The sequence below is a fragment of the Anguilla anguilla genome, chromosome 11 (genome assembly GCF_013347855.1).
Source record: "Anguilla anguilla isolate fAngAng1 chromosome 11, fAngAng1.pri, whole genome shotgun sequence".
NCBI lineage: Eukaryota > Metazoa > Chordata > Actinopteri > Anguilliformes > Anguillidae > Anguilla > Anguilla anguilla.
Genome location: NC_049211.1, coordinates 32,905,599 through 32,925,661, shown reverse-complemented (window position 1 = coordinate 32,925,661; position 20,063 = coordinate 32,905,599). Strand labels below are relative to the sequence as shown.

The 20,063-nt window shown below is 46.5% G+C and overlaps 1 protein-coding gene across 3 annotated transcripts in view; it reads right to left on the bottom strand.

Moving 5' to 3' along the window:
- Positions 1-3,857: 3,857 nt before the first annotated feature.
- LOC118207195 (protein CBFA2T2-like) overlaps positions 3,858-20,063 on the bottom strand; it is a 33,918-nt gene continuing 17,712 nt past the window's right edge. For 2 of the 3 annotated variants that reach the window (XM_035380528.1, XM_035380529.1), the window contains exons 2-11: positions 15,254-15,397; positions 14,658-14,899; positions 13,422-13,511; positions 12,311-12,489; positions 11,589-11,833; positions 7,594-7,679; positions 6,783-6,975; positions 5,944-6,012; positions 5,097-5,287; positions 3,858-4,669 (exon numbers count right to left, since the gene is read on the bottom strand). In XM_035380528.1, coding sequence (XP_035236419.1) covers positions 4,379-4,669; positions 5,097-5,287; positions 5,944-6,012; positions 6,783-6,975; positions 7,594-7,679; positions 11,589-11,833; positions 12,311-12,489; positions 13,422-13,511; positions 14,658-14,899; positions 15,254-15,397 — 1,730 coding nt within the window. In that variant the 3' untranslated portion in view covers positions 3,858-4,378. Of the gene's footprint in view, positions 4,670-5,096; positions 5,288-5,943; positions 6,013-6,782; positions 6,976-7,593; positions 7,680-11,588; positions 11,834-12,310; positions 12,490-13,421; positions 13,512-14,657; positions 14,900-15,253; positions 15,398-16,755; positions 17,083-20,063 lie in introns of those variants that run through there. The other variant, XM_035380530.1, reaches the window with a different exon arrangement.

Sequence of the window (20,063 nt, the reverse complement as noted above, 5' to 3'; positions counted from 1 at the left end):
AGCAAAAGGTTGCAGGCGACAGCAGGGGAAGGACAGCGAATGGACTATTAAGTCGGCCTCTTTTGCTTTCAGCTGTGGACTGATAATTCAAACTGATGCCACCGATAGGCCTACACGCGTTTAAAATGTTTATGCCTGTGTGTGGCTGGATATCCATACTTAGGCTTAACATCAGGCAGTTTTTTGGCAGCTCAATGTTCATAATCCTCCATCCGAAATGTTGAAAAGAACGGGCAAGTTGTCTGAACACCCACCTGAAACCCTCATCTACATTTAAGGACCAAATTCATGGCTAACAGCGCATTAGCCAGCTTTCCACAGTCATATCAAACTGCCATGACAAACATCTGATCATATCTAAGTATTTTAGGTCATAATAAAGTCGGCAGAACAGTGTGTTGGGGAACTAAAAGAACAGTAGCACATATTCAGTGGCCACTTAGATACACCTGCTTGTTAATGCAAATGGCCTGCTCCTAAACACCAAATTATGTGGCTGCAACTGAATATATAAAGCATGTAGACATGGTGAAGAGGTTTAGTCGATGTTTTGACAAAACATTATAATGGGAAAGACCTGTGATCTAAGCGCCTTTGACTGAGGTATGATTGTTAGTGCCAGAAGAGGTGGTTCTAGCATCTCAGAAACAGCAGCCCTTCTGGGTATTTCACACACCACAGTCTCTAGAGCTTACAACGAACGGTGTGATAAACAAAAAAACATCCAATGAGCCGCGGTTCTGCTGGAGAAAACACCTCGTTCATGAGAGAGGTCAGTGGAAAATGGGCAGACTCATTCAGGCTGGCAAAAAGGCAACAAAATAACAGCTGTTTACAACAGCGGTGCGCCGAAAGGGCATCTCTGAATGCACGACGCTTCGAACCTTGAAACGGACGGGCTACAGCAGCAGAAGACCACACTGGGTTCCACTCCTTTCTGCTGAAAACAGTAAGACGAGGCTACAGTGGGCACGTGATCACCAAAACTGCACAAGTGCAGATTGGAAAGATGTCACCAGCTCTGATGAATCTTGATTTCTGCTGTGACGTGCAGATGTTAGGGTCAGAATTTGGCATCAGACAACATAAATTCATGGACCCATCTTGCCTTGCATCAACGGTACAGGCTGGTGGTGGTTGTGCAAGGATGTGCATAAGAATGCATTCTTAGCACACAGTAGGCTCCTTAATACTAATTGAGCATCTTTAGCTGACCATGAGCATCTTTATGACCAGGCTCCAGCACCCCCCGCAACCCTGACCTGGAATAAGGGGGTACAGATAATAAGCTATAAGGATGGATGGAATACAATACACACGCTAGCTATTTTTATTCCTGTTTCCTTCAAATGTTCTCCTTGGTCTCATCCATTCAGGTAATTGGTGACTCGGAATCCATTGAAAACTAACAGCCCGTTTCAGTTTGTCGATGAGAATGGTGCCCCTAGTGAATTTGATCTTGTTAGTGGTAATGCTTCCACACTATACCCAGGCACTGCTTCCCTGTATGACTCATCTGAATGAAACTGTGGAGAGGCACGCTTGGAAAGAACACATTAAAACCAGACAGAAACGATGTTCAACTCGCCCTTTTGCACAGACTCTCTGACCTGTAGGTCATTAACCTGAACAGAAGCGATTCTACTTTTTTATGCAGAACTAGAACCGTCCGGATCCTTTCAAAACTTTTCCCACTACGGGACGATTAGCTTTGGTTTTCTTTGGAAAAAATCCTGTGCGCCATCTGCTGGAAATAAGCGGTATAGATCTGAGAATCTGAGAACTTTTCAAGACCTGACATCTAAGACCATTTAAACAGATGCATTTTGAGCTCAACTTCAACCAGGGGTGTAATCAATGACACACACTGTACAGATAATGCTTAAATGACTAAAGTCCCTTGTTGAGTTATTGGGGTGTGCACATACAGCCCTTCCACCATGACTCGATCCGATGAGACGACAGGATGCCATATTTCACACAGGATTCTCAGCAATAAAAAATAATAACTTGCATTTATATTGCACTTTTATCAAACTCAAAGCACTTTACAGTGATGAGGGGGAAACTCTCCTCAACTACCACCAACGTGTAGCACCCACCTGGGTGATGCACAGCAGCCATTTTGCAAGAGAACGCTCACCCCACATCGGGCGCGCGTTCAGCCCCGACGAAACGTAGCAAAACGTTTATTTAAACGGAAACGGTGGTGCGTTGAACACCCTCTTGTATTAAGTGTTGCAACTACGGCAGCTGAGAAGGCCATTCTTTGCGTTCTTTTCGGAGCCTGATGAAATCGGTTTAAATACGCGTTTAATACTATAAAATACTTACGACAAACATGTCCTCTAATGTCTTCAATTGTTGCATACACCAAGCTGCAGTAGGCGCATTTGTAAAGGACTTCAGTTGGATCCATTGTGCGCACGGCCTTTCTAATACGGCGGGGTTTATATACACGTCGCTGCTGATTGGGTAACACCTCTGACACACCCACCAAATGAGAGAAAACCTCAAAGCTCAAAGCCCGTTGCACACCGTTTCACACCGCTTCGAGGAAACATGTCGTTCAACCCAGAAACCGTAGCAAAACGGCGCACACCGTTTTCAGACTGAACGTGCCCCAGCTGAGGAGGAGAGAGAGAGAGCAAATGGCAGCCAATTAAACTGGGGGATGATTAAGTGGTCGGTTGAGAGGGGCTGTTTGGGATATAGGCCAGGACACAGGGGGAACCCCCTACTGTTTGCAGTAAGTGTTGTGGGATCCTTTAAGGACCACAGTGAGTCAGCACCTTGGCTTATCTTCATATCTCATTCCCTCTGGGGGTCCTGTTATCTCCTAGCAACACAACCCCTGACTTCCAAAGAGGCACAAAATGTCAGAGGTTGACCACCCCAACACACACGCACGTGCACATACACACACGCACACACACAAAGTTCAGTTCCTTTGCCAGACCTATGGTCAGCAAAAGGCCTGGTTTTTCAGCCAAAGACTGTCCTGAAAACACGTGGTTTGTCTGTCAAAAATCGCATGTCAGCTCCCATATGTCTTTTAGAAGCATTGTAATAAAGAGCTGTATGTTACACATGGTCTGTACCATGTTTAGAAAATGTGACCATATACTCCATGCCGGTCCTCTCAGGCCTGCTGAAGCAAATAGCTACACAAGCAAACACACAATCATCCACCAGGTGTCGCCAGAGAGATCTTACAGACGTCCAGGTCAAAGACTAAACATAGCTTTCGCTGTTTTCCCTTCTTAAATTACATACTGTCGCTAACAATCATCGACGCGCTAAACTGAAGACATGACATTGGAGAACGTATTATTTTCTCATGCATTTAATAGATGTAGACGATGTACAGTATAGTCCTGAGGTTTTGACAGAATCGTAAGCCTATACAAAGGTAAAGCTTCCGTGGTTTGTACTTAACATGGTTTCCACCGTTCATATGTACGCATGAGCCTACGTTGTGTTCCGTTCCACACAAGCACCTTCTGACTGAGTTTCAGACCGCAAAGAATCTCTAGTGCATTGGCCAGATAGAAATGGACGCGTGCCTTCATTAAATACCAGGTTAGTGGAACGTAGTGATCGGACAGGATTTCTCCAGGGGGTGGGCGGAGTGCGTAATTGGTGGCTCACAATTATGGACCAATCGTAGCGTTTGCTACAGAGAGCTCAGCCATTTGATTGGCTCATTTAAGCCAGCGACCAGCAGCACCATTCGTGGGTTCACGTATCAGGAAGAGATTCAACACAACACAAGCCATATACAAGCAGTAACGAGTTGGCTTTCTGTGGCCAAGGGCAAAATGCAGTGACGGATGAGGAAATATTTTATTAATTTTGGTTAAACAATTGCCTGGTCGCCTGAACAATTATTTTATACTGCCGCCTGCAGCGACACTTGAGAAGAAAAACATCAGAGAGCAGCCGACAGTGTAAACCGCACATAAACAGGAAGGGACAACAGAGCCACACACACACACACCACAAAACATTTCCCTAAAGCCAAAACAGAAGCCAACTGTTGAATTTTCTTGTCTGCTCAATAATTAAGGGAACATGCATCAAGTCTTCTCTTCTCAGTGTTCCCTCTGTATTATATACACAAGCCAACAGAGAGGTCATGTGTATTAAACTATGAACTATATCTGTGTTTTGGCTCAAGCCTGAAAATTCAGTTTTGCATGTTCAATTCAGGAACGCTAACAAAGTGAAAATTTCCATTTAAACATGCTTGTCCCGGGGAACAGAGGGGTGGGTGGAGACAAGGTCCGTCCGTCTGTCATACCTCCTCCCCCCCGGCCCCCAGCTGGCCAATCAAACCGCTCGTAAAGCATGTCCTGTTTCCACGGCCACGGACGCCTCAGAGGCCGTTGGTCTCCGAGGGCGTGGCCGAGGCCGGCGTAGAGGACCTGGAGGCGGAGGGTGCCTTCTCGGGGGCGGGGGCGGAGCCGGGGGCGGGGTCCGGGCCGGGGGGCGTGGCCCTGGAGGCGGAGGCGGAGCCGGAGAGGGGTTTGGGCTGGGTCTGGAGGCCCGGCCTGCAGATGAGGTGGTGGCGCTCCCAGTCCTTGTGCTGGCAGAAGGAGCCGCAGTAGCGCGCCGCGTTGCAGCCGCTGCACGTCTCGCTGGCCTTGCGCCCGCAGTTCCAGCAGCTCTGCGGACCGGGGACACGGGGAGGTTACTGCTGTACTCCAACCAGAGCAGCCGGCTGTCAATCAGTCTAACGTGTGTCTTTCAGTGCTGAGTGTACCGCCCTCTGATAGGCTGGGTGTGATGCCTGAGGGGTGGGGTTATGGCATCTTTGCTCCTCTGTAACTAGTCATGAATCTCTCCTGGTCATAAATGTCCCATTAGATCTCCAATGGTAGTACAACAACTGAAGCAATAGATCTGTATGTGCATGTGGTTATGTGTGCGTGTGTGCATCCGTGTGTGTGTGTATATGTGTGTTTGTGTGAGCATGCTGGTGTGCATATGTGCTCATGTATGGTGTTGCATGCATATGTGCATGTGTGTGTTTGTGTGTGTGTTTGTGTGAGTGTGCGTGTGTGTGTGTGTGTGTGTGTGTGCCAAGCCCTCACCTCGCTGGAGTCCTCCTGCTCGTTGATGACCTGGATGGCGTCTTTGGCGGCCTGCTGCTTGGCTTCGGCGAGGGTCTTCTCCATCTTGGCGCGCTCGGCGGCGATCATCTCGAAGGCCTTCTGCTCGGCGTCTGCCACCGCCTTCTGCACCTCGTCCACCGCCTGCCGCTTCACCTCGTTCACCGCCTCCTCTGCGGGACGGGGCGGAGCAGGGGTCACGACCTCTCACAGACCATCAACCAACCAACCACACAGCCTTCATCCGCCATAGCTGTGCGCAAATCCTACCAGCCACGCCTTTATTTAAGCTGCGGCGCAAACTACTCTCTTAATTTACGGTGACGGGACATAATTTCATCGCGACAGACTTTGCTCCCTCTAGTGCCCAGTCTAAGCCCATACTCCACTCTCAGTGATGATCATGGACAGACTTTGTTCTCTCTAGTGCCCACTCTAAACCCATGCTGCACTATCAGTTATGATCATGGACAGACTTTACCCTCCCTAGCGCCCACTCTAAACCCATACTGCACTCTCAGTGACGATCGGAGACTAATGTGTCTATAAATAATGAAAACGACTCTCTGGGCCCAGAATTCTCCTTTTGAGCTGAAATGGCTTTCTGCTTCTCGGATTGCGTTTGGGTGGTCCTGCTGCACTGTAGATCTCGAAGACGGGAGAGCGGCTATACCTCTGCCGGAATTCTTTGAGCGGGTGTGCCAATTTACGAAACTGACAGATCTAAGTAACAACATAAGATCTCCAAAAGTTGACAGGAAAACCAGAAACGGATTCTGGCTTCAGATGTCACCCCCCCCCCCGTGCTTCACCAGAACTGACTGCTTACCGGCTTTCCTCCAGATCTCATCCGGGACGTACCCCAGGCCGGTTCGGGAGGTCAGCTCTCTCTGGGGGTCTGCGGCGGCAAAGGAAAGGCCCACTTAGAGAGCAACACGCACGTTCCCGGTGGGATACAACATCCCAAATCCTGATCTCTGACCCAAACCCAAAATCATAGCCCCTTCCCATCCCGCAGCAAACTTTGTACATCCCATTATTACTGTATTTCAACTGCGCCCCTCAGTTTTATTTGATAACAAAAACTGTGGACCATAATCTGTTGTTTTAGCTGGTCTTGTTTTGGCAGTATTCACCACAGTTCAGCACGTTGCTTGTAAAGACACGAACGTCACCATAATAGTGGTTGGGGAGAACCGCACAAACACATCCAACCCACACTGGCCCCAGACTCAAGGGGAAGACTCTTGTCGTGCACTGAGTGGCCACTAGAGGACAGTCTTTAAACATGATACTTTTACCAGGATGCCAATAAGGGGTCTCTTCAACAATACCAAATGTGCGCTCTCCAAACAATACCATTTAAAGGGAACATCTATTCTGTGTTAATATCAGCAAACAAGAACATCTTATTAGTGTTTGGAACTAATTCAAATAATTTTGTTCGCTGGAAAATCACAATATAAAATGAAATAATATGCAAGAAAAACATAGCCCTCTGCGAAGCGTCTATAGCTGGATGCAGCAATCAAGCAAACAGTCAATGGATTGCTTTGAGAGAAAGTTATACATAATCTGTGTGTCCAGCTGTGAACCTTTACAGGGGTTTACGTTCTCATGGAAACGGCTGCAGGTGTGGCTCCTGTTTCTGAGGCTGGAGGAGCTTACCCGCGTGAGCGTTCTCCCTGGCGTGGGGGCTGGGGGCCTTGGGGAGGGGCGGCGCGTTCTTCCGCGCCTCCTCCTGCTCGCTGGAGCGCCTCCTCCAGTAGTTGAGCTCCTCGCGGTCCGACTCCTGGCACCGCCTCAGCACGCTGACCGACCGCCGCGTCTTCTCCACCATCTCCACGATGCAGTTCAGCACCTGGGGGGAGGGTCACGGTCAGGGCTACGCACGTCAGCCACGCCCTGGATGCTGTCGGAGCGGGGAAACGCCAGGGGGTCTCCCACCCCGGTCCCCAGGGGCCAAAGGGATGGTCGGCAAGGAATAATTCTCCCACAAACCAGAGAGATGTACTTTCTTCAGCTACAGACCATAATATAAACACAGCCCAGAGCAGGATATTCATCATTCACTGCTGTATAGGACAGTGGTTTAAAATACGTAGAGAAATGACTCCTGACCATATTGGTTGTAAAATCTCTGTTCTGGTTCAACAGGAAAAGCACATGCACATAGGGATTCACACACTCACCCACTCCTCATTATCTTTATGATCACAAAATCAATCATTGATACAATGTGCAAATGTATGTGCTCTGTTAAACAATTGAGTCAGAAATTGTGTCAATATGATGTTCGTATCTTTTAATGTTTCTCTTAAAAGGCGGTGTGCGTAGCCATTTTCCTGGCCTCAAACTCCCATAGTTCATTTCAAAGTCTTTGTTTCGGACACCGACTGGATGTTGACAAAATGGCAGATGGGAACTGTATTACATTTCAGTGGTCAGTTTAAGGGCTGAGGGAGAGGGGAGGCCTTACGTGATCCAGGTGTCTCCATTCGTCCGCCCACTCCCTGTCCGTCAGCCTGTGGTCTACCGGGTCCTCTCGGTAGCCCCTGTTAGCTCCTGAGTAAAGAGATGCAAATATATAAGAAGTGTGTGACATTTACACGTCAGCGTTCAGCAAAACACTCTTATCTAGAGCAACAAAAATGGCTTGCATCCTTTTAGTATTCTTTATTATCCTAACAACCATTTATACAGGTGTACATCCGGCAGTGCTCTAATGTGGTAGCGAACCTGCAACCCCCAACCAGGTTCCCTACCTATTACACTACTTTGATGCTCCTTTAGAGGGAAACCTACAGCACAGGGACCAGACTGATGTGTATGTAATGCCTGGTATGCACTGTGATCTCACACTGTTCAATGAGAAACTGGGTCACACCAAAACTGTCTACACCGTGGGCCATTCATTTGCCTTGAGCCTGTGTTCCCATGCTGTCATACCGGCAAGAGCCAAAATGGCCGGTCATGCAAATAAAAGCATAAATCACAGGTCATGCAAGCTTAAATGATTGGTCAGACAAATAAAAGCCTAAAGGATTGGTTACGCAAGCGAGAGACTGAAAGATTGGTCATGCAAATAAGAGCTCAGCTGATTGGTCTCCACGCAGATTAGCAGGGGGAAGGAAGCAGTGGTGACCCGTTTATGATAATAAAGGCAGACGGAGCGGACTGACGAGAGATAAGACCGGGAGGTGAAATAAGGTTGAGACAAACGCATTTTCTCACACTGGCAAAAGCCAGTCTTTATCGTACGCCCAGACACAACTCATCGAAAACAATCACATTACAACCATTTAGCAGATTCTCTTAGCCAGAGTGACTTACACAGCATTTTTATTTTTGCATTAGTATCCATTTATACAGCTGGATATGCAGTTCAATCTAAGAGCATTGGGACAGTGACACAATCTTTGTTGTTTTGGCTCAGTACTCCAGCACATTGGTGTTGAAATACAACAACGAGGATGAGAATGAAGAGCAGACTGTCAGCTTTAATTTCAGGGTATTTGGATCCATATCAGATGATCCGTGTAAGAATTACAGCCCTTTTTAGGAACAGTCCCCCTATTTTAGGGGAGCAAAAGTAATTGGACACATTAACACAATCTGAAATGAAGTCATTTTTTGTACTTGGTGGCAGATCTTTTGCATTCGATGACTGCCTCATCACATCACCAGACACTAGGTATCTTCCCCGATGATGCTGTGCCAGGTCTGAACTGCAGCCATCTTCAGTTTCTAGGCCGTCTTCAGCAAGTGAAACGCGTGTTCAACTGGATTCAGTACGAAAGAGTTAAGCACATTTGAATTTTTGGCCATGAGAAAATCCTTGGTTTCTTTAGGAGTATGTTTTGGGTCACTGTCCTGTTGCAAGAAGCGCTGTTCAAAGTTTTGAGGCATTTGGTTGGATCTGAGCAGATAAGATGTTCCTGTACGCTACAGATTTCATCCAGTTGCTGCCGTCAGCAGTCACGTCAGCATTGAAAACAATGAGCCAGTTCCAGTGGCAGCCATACATGCCCAAGCTATAGCGCTACTTCCAACATGTTTCACGGATGAGGGGGGGTGGGGGTGGGGGAGGGGGGTGGGTCGGGGTCATGAGCAGTTTCTTTCTTACTCTACTTTCCTCTTTCCTCACTTTGGTACAGGTTAATACTAGCCTCATCTGTCCATAAGACATTTTTTTTCCCAGTACCCTAGTTTTTTAAAAGTACTTTTTAGCAAACTCTAACTTGGTCATTCTTGAGGCCTACCAGTGGTTTGCATCTTACAGTGAACCTTCTGAGGTTATAGTCCTCGCTTTATGGTAGTCTTTCATACATGTATGCCTACATCCTGGAGAGTGTTCTTGATCTGTTTCATGTCGGATTGATTTAGTCAGGCCTCATGGTGACCTGCTTTACTGTCATTGACACTTACTTGGTCCACATGTGAAAAGACAACAGCAATATACTCCAAATGCCACACCTAGAATCAACTTTAGACCTTTTGTTAGCTTTCTTGTGCATGAACTAACGATGCAACGATACACAGCTGTCCAAGAAAACAGCTGAGCAGCCAATTATCCAATTACTTTTGGTCCCCTAAAATGGGTGACTAAAAGGATAAAAGGGCAGTCATTCCTACCCAGATCCCCTGATATGGATGCAAATAGAACTGTGAGGCTTGAGGACAGCACTTTTCTTCTGAGATATTTATTTAAAGAATCAAGGGAAAACAATCCACTGATGCGTTTCAGAGACACGCTCCATCAATCAGACTCAATAACCCTCAAATCTGAGCTCACAGTCTGCACTTTCATATCATATTCATTGTTCAGTTTCAGACCCAATGCACTAGAGTACAGAGCCAAAACAACACTAATTGTTTCAGTCTCAAAACTTTTCCATTTGACTGTGTACTGAAGCCATTCAGGTTAAGCACCTTGCTCAAGGGTGCAACAGCAGTGTTCCTACCTTGGAATCTAACCTGTAACCTTTAGGTCACAAGGCCGATTCCCTACCCATCATAAACACTGATTAATGAATGAGCAGCCTTTAAAAGTACAACTGCTGCAATATGAGGACACAAAAAGCCCTGGTAAGAAAAGCTGCTCCCAGCTCTGAGAGGAGGCCATTTTGGTTTCCTTCCTCTCCGTTGCCCCGCTACCAGAGTCTGGGCTTTTCTAGCAAATGTCTGTGAGGGCTTTACCGCTGCCACCCTCGCCCCATCTCCAAACGGTCCCGTCTCCCCGGACCGGCCCCCTCTAAATCACTGAGCGGAACAGGCAAATGTGTTCCAGGGTGTACTCGGCGACCCTCCGGGTTGGCCCGGAGACGCCCCACCCCCTGCTGCGAAGCCCCGTCTCCATTAGGGCTCCGGGCCGGGACGGGACGGGGCGGGGCGGGGAAGGAAGGGGGCGTTTGATGAGAAACAGACGCTCTCAAACATGTTAGGCAGCCAACATCTGGAAGCCAGCTGTCATCACCTCAACCCACCCCCCCCCAAAACCCACCCACCCCAACCCCTCCCCCAGCTGAAAGGGGTAGGAGTGGGGAAGGTCCTCTTTCGGGACAGCCGTCACCGCAGAGCTCCATCAGCGGCATGGACCCCTTCCAAACCCTGCACCCCCCCACCCCCCCCCCCCCCCCCCACCCCCGACTGCCCAGCCTGGCTAACAGGGTCTGACGCCACACAGGGCCTATGAAAACAATCCATTCCTCGCTAACTGCAGAACCAAACCCACTTCTTTCCCCACTCCATTAAATTGAATAAACCTTTCGTAAAAGTAATACGCCACAGTATACTATAATAAAAATTAAACATTGTGATCAGAAACCAGCTTTCCAACACTTCACAATCTATGGCCAAATACACAAATGATGTTCAAACATTGGAATATTTTTTTAAAATACTTGACGTTCTTTTTTTTTTGGTTGTTATTTTCCAAAAAGGGCACATATTTGTGTACGCGACCATGCTGACTGATGGGCACCATTCCACCCCTCTTTTCAGTAGCGGAGTTTAAGTGTGGCAGCGGCGGTGTTCTCCAGCACGTCCACGGCATTATCTCAGCTTGTGTACCGTACACACTGTGCGCTGCACTCAGGATGCTGTAGCCTCTCTCTCTCTCTCTTTTTACCCACGCCTCTTTTGAAGCCTTAATAAGTGTTTTTATTTGAAAGTGTAAACGGCCTGGGCACAGCGCTCCCACGCAGATCAAACAGCGTTAGAGAGAGAGCAGCAGGGAACCGTATGCACAAAGCCACAGAGTCAAACCATAAAGTTTTATTAATACACACACATACACACACAGGCATACACACATGACAAGCACACATTCACACACACACGCATGCACGCACACATACACACACACATGCACGCACATATATGCATGCACACGCTTTTTGGTTTGCCACACACAGGGTTTCTCCTGTTAAAAACTGTGTAGTGCTAATTGGGGGGGGGGGGGCGTGGGGGTACCTGGGCGTGGCCTATCCTTGAGGTCCCTGGACTCCAGGGGGCGCTGTAGGTCACAGTGCAGGTGAGGCAAGGCGATGTCCTCCAGGGCGTAATGCTGCAGGGGCGGGGGCGTGGGGTGGAGCTGAGCGCCCAGGGGGAGGGGCAGGGCGGGGCTGTGCCGGGGGGCGGGGCTGATGGTGCAGATGCGTTTAGCAGGGGGTTCCAGGGTGCCGGCTGGTCGCGGGCGAAAGCCGTTCTCTTTGGCCCTGCCCACAAAAAACCAGAAGCAAATTACATCCTTCACCTCTAATTATCCATTACAACTACACTCATTATGCATTATAATTCTGTACATTATGCATTATAACTCCACTCATTATGCATTACAACTCCGCTCATTATGCATAATAACTCCTCTCATTACACATTATACATTGTAACAGGCAAATCACTCTCTGCTCTCTGGTAAAAAATGGCTGAAGCACCCCACCTGGGTCAATTAATCTAACGTGTTCTCATATTTGAAACGCATTTTTGATCCAGGTGTGGTTAGTAAAGCCACTCTGAAGCAGTAGCATTAGCATTAGCGGTATTATAACACGACTGCTGTGGTGTTTTTAAGTGGAGGAAGCCTCACCGGTCAGGCGTGTGCCACTTGGCATTGGCTGCAGACAGCAGTAGCAGTAGCATTAGCGGTAATATAACATGGATGTTGTGGTGTTTCAAACAGAAGGAAGCCTCACCGGTCAGGGGTGTGTCTCTTGGCGGCCTCGCTGGGCTCCAGCAGCTCAGAGGAGTTGGGCGGGGAGGCCATGGTGCTGCTCAGGAGCAGGTGCTCGTGCTGGGACAGGTACTGGGCGGGCGTCTGCTTGGCGGCCCGGGCACAGTGCAGGAGCTCCCTCTGCAGGAGGGGAAGGTTGGCCTGCGGGGCAGGAGGACGGGGGTCACTACACGGGACAGGAACATGGGGTCTCCACATCCCCTACCACCCCCAGACCCCTAAAAATCAGCCAGGGATCTATTTTGGAGGGCCGAATGGGTCAGTCATTGTCTGGTTAACTTCACTAAAATTTTTAAACGAAGCTTTTTAAAATTCGTTTTTTACTGCCACATACACTGTCCTGAATCGGCAGTGGGGTTTGCGCATGTACTTGGCTAAAAGAGATGTATATCTCAATGGGGTTTTTCCTGGTTAAATAAAGGTTAAATAAGAAAATTTTTTTCCCCCAATTCTATTCAATTTAATTTGTGTAGCGTTTTTTTACAAAGACACCGTGACAAAGATGATTTACAGTGGAAATACAAAAGAAAATTGGACAAAATGCAGGTCTGAACTCCCATGAGCAACTGAGGTAAAAAAAAAATCTTCCCAGTGGGAAGAAAAACACTCAAACAGTGGTGAGAAAAAACTCCCCACTGGGAACAAATCTCAGGGGGAACCCAAGCTACAGAAGGGGAGTCCATCCGTCGCTGATAGCTTAGCTTTAGCTCTAAGAACAGTGAGCACATTTACTAAATGTGTAGAACCCATTAAAAGGTTTTTGCACACATTAACCACTGTATTGGTACTAGGAATTGGTGGAAATATTGCATTTGCTAAGGTGAACACCTTTTATGGTGGTAAATCTGGCCGTAGAAGCAATGCTAGGAGGATTCACAAGCACCACAATGTATGGACCTGATCACTGGCTTGCCTAAATAATATCAATAGACTGTTCAAAAGACAAATTCAGTGAATGATCAAACCAGGGAATCACAAGTGACATGATAGCCCTGTTTATTTTAGGGTTTGTGTAGCCTGCCTATCAATCTCATCACTATTGAAGACAGAGCGGTCAGAGAAAGAGGGGGTACCTTTAAGAAAGGGATGACGAAAGGGCGCAGGGGGAAGTTGGTGGCTTCCTGTAGCCTTGCGTGGAACTCCTCGATGGTGATGGTCGAGTTCTGTGAGGAAGAGCCGAAAGTTGTAAATGATTCCCCTCCCTTTATGATTCCGCAGCACGAATCAGTCTTCCTACAGCCACTTGAAAATGTGCTAATCTTAAGTGATTCAACATTAATGATTACTAAAAAGAGCCAGACAGAGCAGACTTTACAGGGCTACTAATGGCTCTATGGGTTTTATTAAGGTTTATGTGCTTGTCAGATAGGGTACCCACTTTCAGAGAATAATACATTTTGCACAGATAAATTTAACACGTTGTCCAATTATGCAGAGTGGTGCTTGACAAAGAGCTTCCAGCAAGTTGTGTTTTAATCGGATAAAAATATACTGTAAGAGGAAAAACTACTTAACACAGAGAACAGGGTTCTGCAACCCTAGTGCTGGAGGGCTGGTTTTCTTTGCTGCTATTCAATGTTTCTCAGCACTTAATTGATAAATGAGAGTAGTTTATTATAGATTATAGTCAACTCCCAATTAACTCCCATACTCTGATACACAATAAACTCTGCTAATACGACACAGAATAAACTCCCATAATCTGACACAGAATAAACTGTGATACAGAATACTCTGAAACAGAGTGAACCCTCATACTCTGAAACAGTGAACCCTCATACTCTGATACTGAATAAACTCTGATACTCTGAAACAGAGTAAACTCTGATACTCTGATACAGAATAAACTCTGATACTCTGAAACAGAGTAAACTCCAATACTCTGATAAAGAATAAACTCTGATACTCTGAAACAGAGTAAACTCTGATACTCTGAAACAGAATAAACTCTGATACTCTGAAAAAGAATAAACTCTGATACTCTGATACAGAATAAACTCTGATACTCTGAAACAGAATAAACTCTGATACTCTGAAACAGAGTAAACTCTGATACTCTGAAACAGAGTAAACTCTGATACTCTGAAACAGAGTAAACTCTGATACTCTGAAACAGAGTAAACTCTGATACTCTGAAACAGAATAAACTCTGATACTCTGATAAAGAATAAACTCTGATACTCTGATACAGAATAAACTCTGATACTCTGAAACAGAGTAAACTCTGATACTCTGAAACAGAGTAAACTCCCATACTCTGAAACAGAATAAACTCCCATACTCTGAAACAGAGTAAACCCAGTGCTCACCACGAGCGCGAGCACCAGACCGTGCACGCTCTCCCCGATCTCGGACGAGATGTCGTTGCCGAACTGCTGCAGCGTGGTCAGGAAGCGCTTGAGCTTGCTCAGCTGCCGGGCGCCGCAGGTCGCCGGGAGCTGCTGATTGGCCAGCGAGGAGGAGGAGGAGCAGGAGGGGTCGTTGCTATAGCGCTGGGGTGGGGAGGGCACACCATTCAAGGTAGGCGGGGAGTGGTTAATCCCGTTGGTCACTGCAAGGAAAAGCAGAAGAGAAACAAGCCTAGTTTTAAAAAATGAGATAAGTTCAACTTGTGGGCAGTGATACACCCTTAAAACTGCTGTAGTAGACTCTACTGCCATGCCCCTGACACCATGTGACATTTCACTCATTCAAACACAACTTTGCACTTCATGTGTCTTTCACCACGGTTTTATTGCAAGCTGGGCCAGCACTTAACTCTGGGATTGGACCTTGTTATCTGCAGCAGTGTGGTCAGTGTGGGCTTTTCACAGTAAAGCTAGATTCGGTAACCAGTGTGGGTGTGGGCAAAACGTTTCGGAGCAGATCAGACAAAAAGCATGCTGGGAGATATTCAAAAACTCACAAGAGGGGGAGGAGAAGGAGACGGGGTGGGGGCCGCTCGGATTGATGGACGGCAGGGGCGGCATGGCGGACTGCGCTGGTCTGGTGTGAACTTTGACCTCCACGGGGGAACCGGGCATGGCAGGGTTCTTCTTCTCTCCGCAGTCTGAAAGAAGAAAGCGGAATTGGGAAAACTACGTCAAACAACCAAACAAAACAAAAAAACACAAATACAACAGCAAACCACAACCTCTTCCGTGCCAGGTGTGAATGCAACAGAAAAGGGTTTTTACGTCACTGCATCAACGGAGATTTGAAAAGAGCAATCATAAAAAAACCCATTAAAGCTGAGTTGAGTCCAGAAAATAGGATAAAATAGGATAAGGTGCGCAATTGGGTGAAAATAGGTGGCATGAATCATCGGGGAATGAGTGGGGGAGGGGGGGGGGGGGGGGGGGGGCGGGCTGGTTGCCGCACGACATCGAAAAGGCTTCCAGAGGTCAGCCTCCTACGGCCAAACGAACGCCAGGCCTGTCTGTGTGTGGAGTGGGACTCAGTCATCTGGCTGTGCCGGGAACTTTGGCGCCTACCGCAGGAATTACGGTCCAGAACTCGCGGCTGGATCGATGCCTATGCAAAGACGCCCTGCCGAGGCTACCGTTTGCACGTCTGAGCCCATTCACACTTCGCCAGGAGCTTGCAAATCCAGACCAGTGTGTGAGAGCTCCAACGGCTGCCATCTGCCCGCCAAACCGTCCCAGTCGCTAGCGCGTGAGTTTGAGAAAGTTCCAGATGTACTCGTGCGTGTGGTGCCAAAAAGGACTGAAAAGAACTGTGCAGTTTTAAACCCAAAGGGTAAGGTTCCTATGTCTGCTTCTAAGGCATATGTAATGTAGCCTGTGGAATTATGGGTAAATTCAATTAAATTTTATTTATATGGCACTTTTAACAGAGACACTGTCAAAAAGATGCTTTACAGAGGAAACAGAAAGAAAAATTTGGCAAAACCAGACCTGATCCCACAAAAAGTCAGCAATTGAGACACCTCACCCACCTCAAACACAATATAGGCTACACCCAACACCCTCATCAACCTCCAAGCAAGATTTACACCTTTCCCAACACCCTCATCCAAAAAAAAAAAAACTCAAATGGCAGGAAGGCTCTAGTATTAGTACAAGTATGCACTAATACTAGAGGCCTTCACAACACTTTAAATGTGTACTTTCCATCACACCATAACAGTGCCCCGCACTTTCAACCATCGCACAATTTAAAGGTGTAGGCTAGTAAATACTGAATCACATTTTTTGAGTAATAAAGCCAAGAATCATGTCTCCATTTGATACATCACATTAGTCCTATAATAATTGAATCAACTGAATAAAATGAAATTCTAACTAAGCTGTGTCACCGCATTTTGTGCAAAAAAGAGCCATGGACTGCCACCCAAAGGTGACGTTTCGTTTCGTCTGGAGCCCAGCCCACATCCGTGACGCAGAAGCAGGTTTAAAAAAAACCTACTTCTCCATGAACAAGGCAAAGCCCCTTTTCCACCCCTCTTCTTGATTGATTTCCGAGCTTTGCGAATCCAAAAGGACACCAGTCCTCTTTCTTTCTTTCTTTTTTAAAAACTAACAATGAAAAGGCCAGTGCGTCACGAAAACACAACGATTGCCCAGGAAAATAAGACATTCCGGCGAGAGCGGAATCATCGCGCTAGAAAAAACACGGTAATAATAAAAGAATCATCTTGTTTTTCCATTCAAGTTCCATCTCGTAAAACCCCATTATCCGGTGTAATTTTCTCCAAACACGGAGGAGCACGACTCCCTCAAAATAAGATCAAAACCGTTGGGGGAAAAAAAACAAGTAAAAAAAAGACCAAAAACTTTGCACTGTGGGTTGAAGTGTATGTTCCAAAGTTGTAAGTGCTAAAAACTGTTGAACTGAACCGTCGCCAAGCCTCACGTAAAAGCATGGCTTAACAAACACCGGGCGTTAAGACAAATAACATTCACACTCGTACACAATCGTACGTATGTAAATAACCGAGAATGACTGCTGTAACTGCACATTAAAATGATGAATAACACGCAAAATGGCTACAACAGGATAATAATTCAAACATTAAGCATGGCAAGCAATTGTTATAACAGCTCATGTTTTAAACTACTGTACAAGAAAGCAACAGACATACAGTAGTGAAGGAAGTTGGGGGGATCATATGAGATGCATCCATGCTTGATGATGAACTTTTCTTTCTTTCTTTCTTTCTTTCTTTCTTTCAACCTTAGTCATGCAGAATTGCAGACATTAACTGTTGCCATCTTTTCAGTTCAGCAGATGGATGGTATGCTTATTTTATCAGGTGTTCAGTTTTACAGGGCTGAATTATTTGCTGGCTTTATAAACCATCATGCTCAGGGGAGGCATGTAGTTTATTTGGCAGTGGACAGATAGGCAAGGTGCAGGCAAGGAAGTGTTCTCTGTTCATTTTACACTTGCAGGAGCATACGAACAAATACTTGTACACATGTGCATGTATACGCGCGCACACACAGACAGAGGGAATTCCAACAGCGCAGAACTGTTGATGTACCCCCCCCCCACCTCCCCCCCAGCTGAGCCCTGGTTTACATGCTGCATCGTAGGGAATCGTTCTGTGGCCTATGGAGGCCCTTTCCAAAATTCTATCATGAGGCCCCCTCCTCTCCTTTAATTGCTGCCCCACCAACCACTTTCCTATATGAGCCTACACAACACTTGAATTTCAACACTTTCATATCACAGTGCTACCGTTTTTTAAATTATCTAAACTTATTTATCAAGGGAAAGTTTGTTTCCGTTATGTAGGCTAAATAGCAATAAGGCTGACTTTGACCACAGAAATGGGCATTTTAATACCTTGTACTTGTAATAACTTATATTAACTTATACTAACCGTTTTAAATTTTAAATAATTTAAGCAAACAAATGTGTTGTCAGTCTCTTAATTGCCTGCAGCCTTACAAACATGAATCATGAAAACCCGACTCTACACATTTCATTTCCCCTCCTTCATGTTATTGAACGCTCACCATGGTTACACAGCAGGGGGCCAATAAGTGGGAAAGCGAGGAGGACAGAGCACATGTGCGCAAGCACACATACACACACACACACAGATCTGCATGTACACACACAGACTCTCTCTCTCTCTTGCAACCATACACTCTCACTCACACACACACAAACACATACAGTTCCACATATGCACTCACACACACAAACATTCCAACAACACATTAGCACACCATACACAGTTCCACATATGCACACACACGCACTCCAACATGAAAACAACACATACCCACAATGACACCACAGATGCATTTGCATTAGAGCATGCCGTAAACACCAACGCAGAGCTCAAACACGCCTTTAATATTTAATAAACAATAAAGAGGGAATGGCGCTGGCCGCTTACAGACCGCCGGTAAAAGCAGCGCACGGTCAAATCTGTTTTTAGGAACCGGGTTTGAGAGGCTACAGCGTTCCAGGTGTTCCTGCTCTCCAGGTTTAACAAGCATGCAAATTCACAGCTGTGCAGGCATCTGGTGCACAGAACGGCCACAGGAAGCATGAGCACGCAAAGCCAGTGCTGCGGATAGACAGATTTCAACACAAACGTGTGCACGTATGCACACAAATACAGGCACGTATGCACACAAATACAGGCACGTATGCACACAAATACAAGTACGTATGCACACAAATACAGGCACGTATGCACACAAATACAAGTACGTATGCACACAAATACAGGCACATATGCACACAAATACAGGTACGTATGCACACAAATACAGGCACGTATGCACACAAATAGAGGCACGTATGCACACAAATACAAGTACGTATGCACACAAATACAGGCACGTATGCACACATACGAATACGTATGCACACAAATACAGGCATGTATGCACACAAATAGAGGCACGTATGCACACAAATACAAGTACGTATGCACACAAATACAGGCACGTATGCACACATACGAATACGTATGCACACAAATACAGGCATGTATGCACACAAATACAGACACGTATGCACACAAATACAGACACGTATGCACACAAATACAGACACATATGCATGAAAATACAGACATGTATGCACACAAATACACATGCACATTTATTCTGCAGCTTAAATGCAAGAAAAGCATGTCAGCACAGGATCTTTACACTTGCACTTAATGGTATGCTGTCAGGTTTATTCACTGATTCTACTATCGCGGGTCATGACCCTGATAAACTGGCATCATCTCTGCATGTTGCCTAAAGCCTTTCCGTTTGCACTTTTGTAAGTCGTAAGTTGGATAAGACCTGCTAAATGACTAAATGGAAAACCCAACAGCACTTAAAATGACTCAACAACAGAAACGCCATCCGGTAATGAGCCCAATTATTCACAAACTCTAACAGGATTAAAAACCAAAGCAACTGCGCAAAGCCAATGAATCTGGCCGGCCTTCACACTCTTCATGACAGGGCCCGCATCTAACACATAAAACGGGCAGAATAAAACCCAAATCTAAAGAGAAGGGTTTGGTTAGGCGCAGCAGGCTTTTATGACCCTCGTAACAGCTTCTACAACACTTAACCGAGAGCAATTTCCAAGTGTTTACAGTCGCACAGAGAGCTTGAAACGGACGGGGCTCCAATTACAGACTTACGCTCAGCCGGTTTAAGAAGGTCAGCTTTGAAGTGCTTTGAAGAGTTACCCCCGGTGCTCACCGGGTCTAATCGGATATTCATCGCGAATTAGCGGCGGTCTGACGC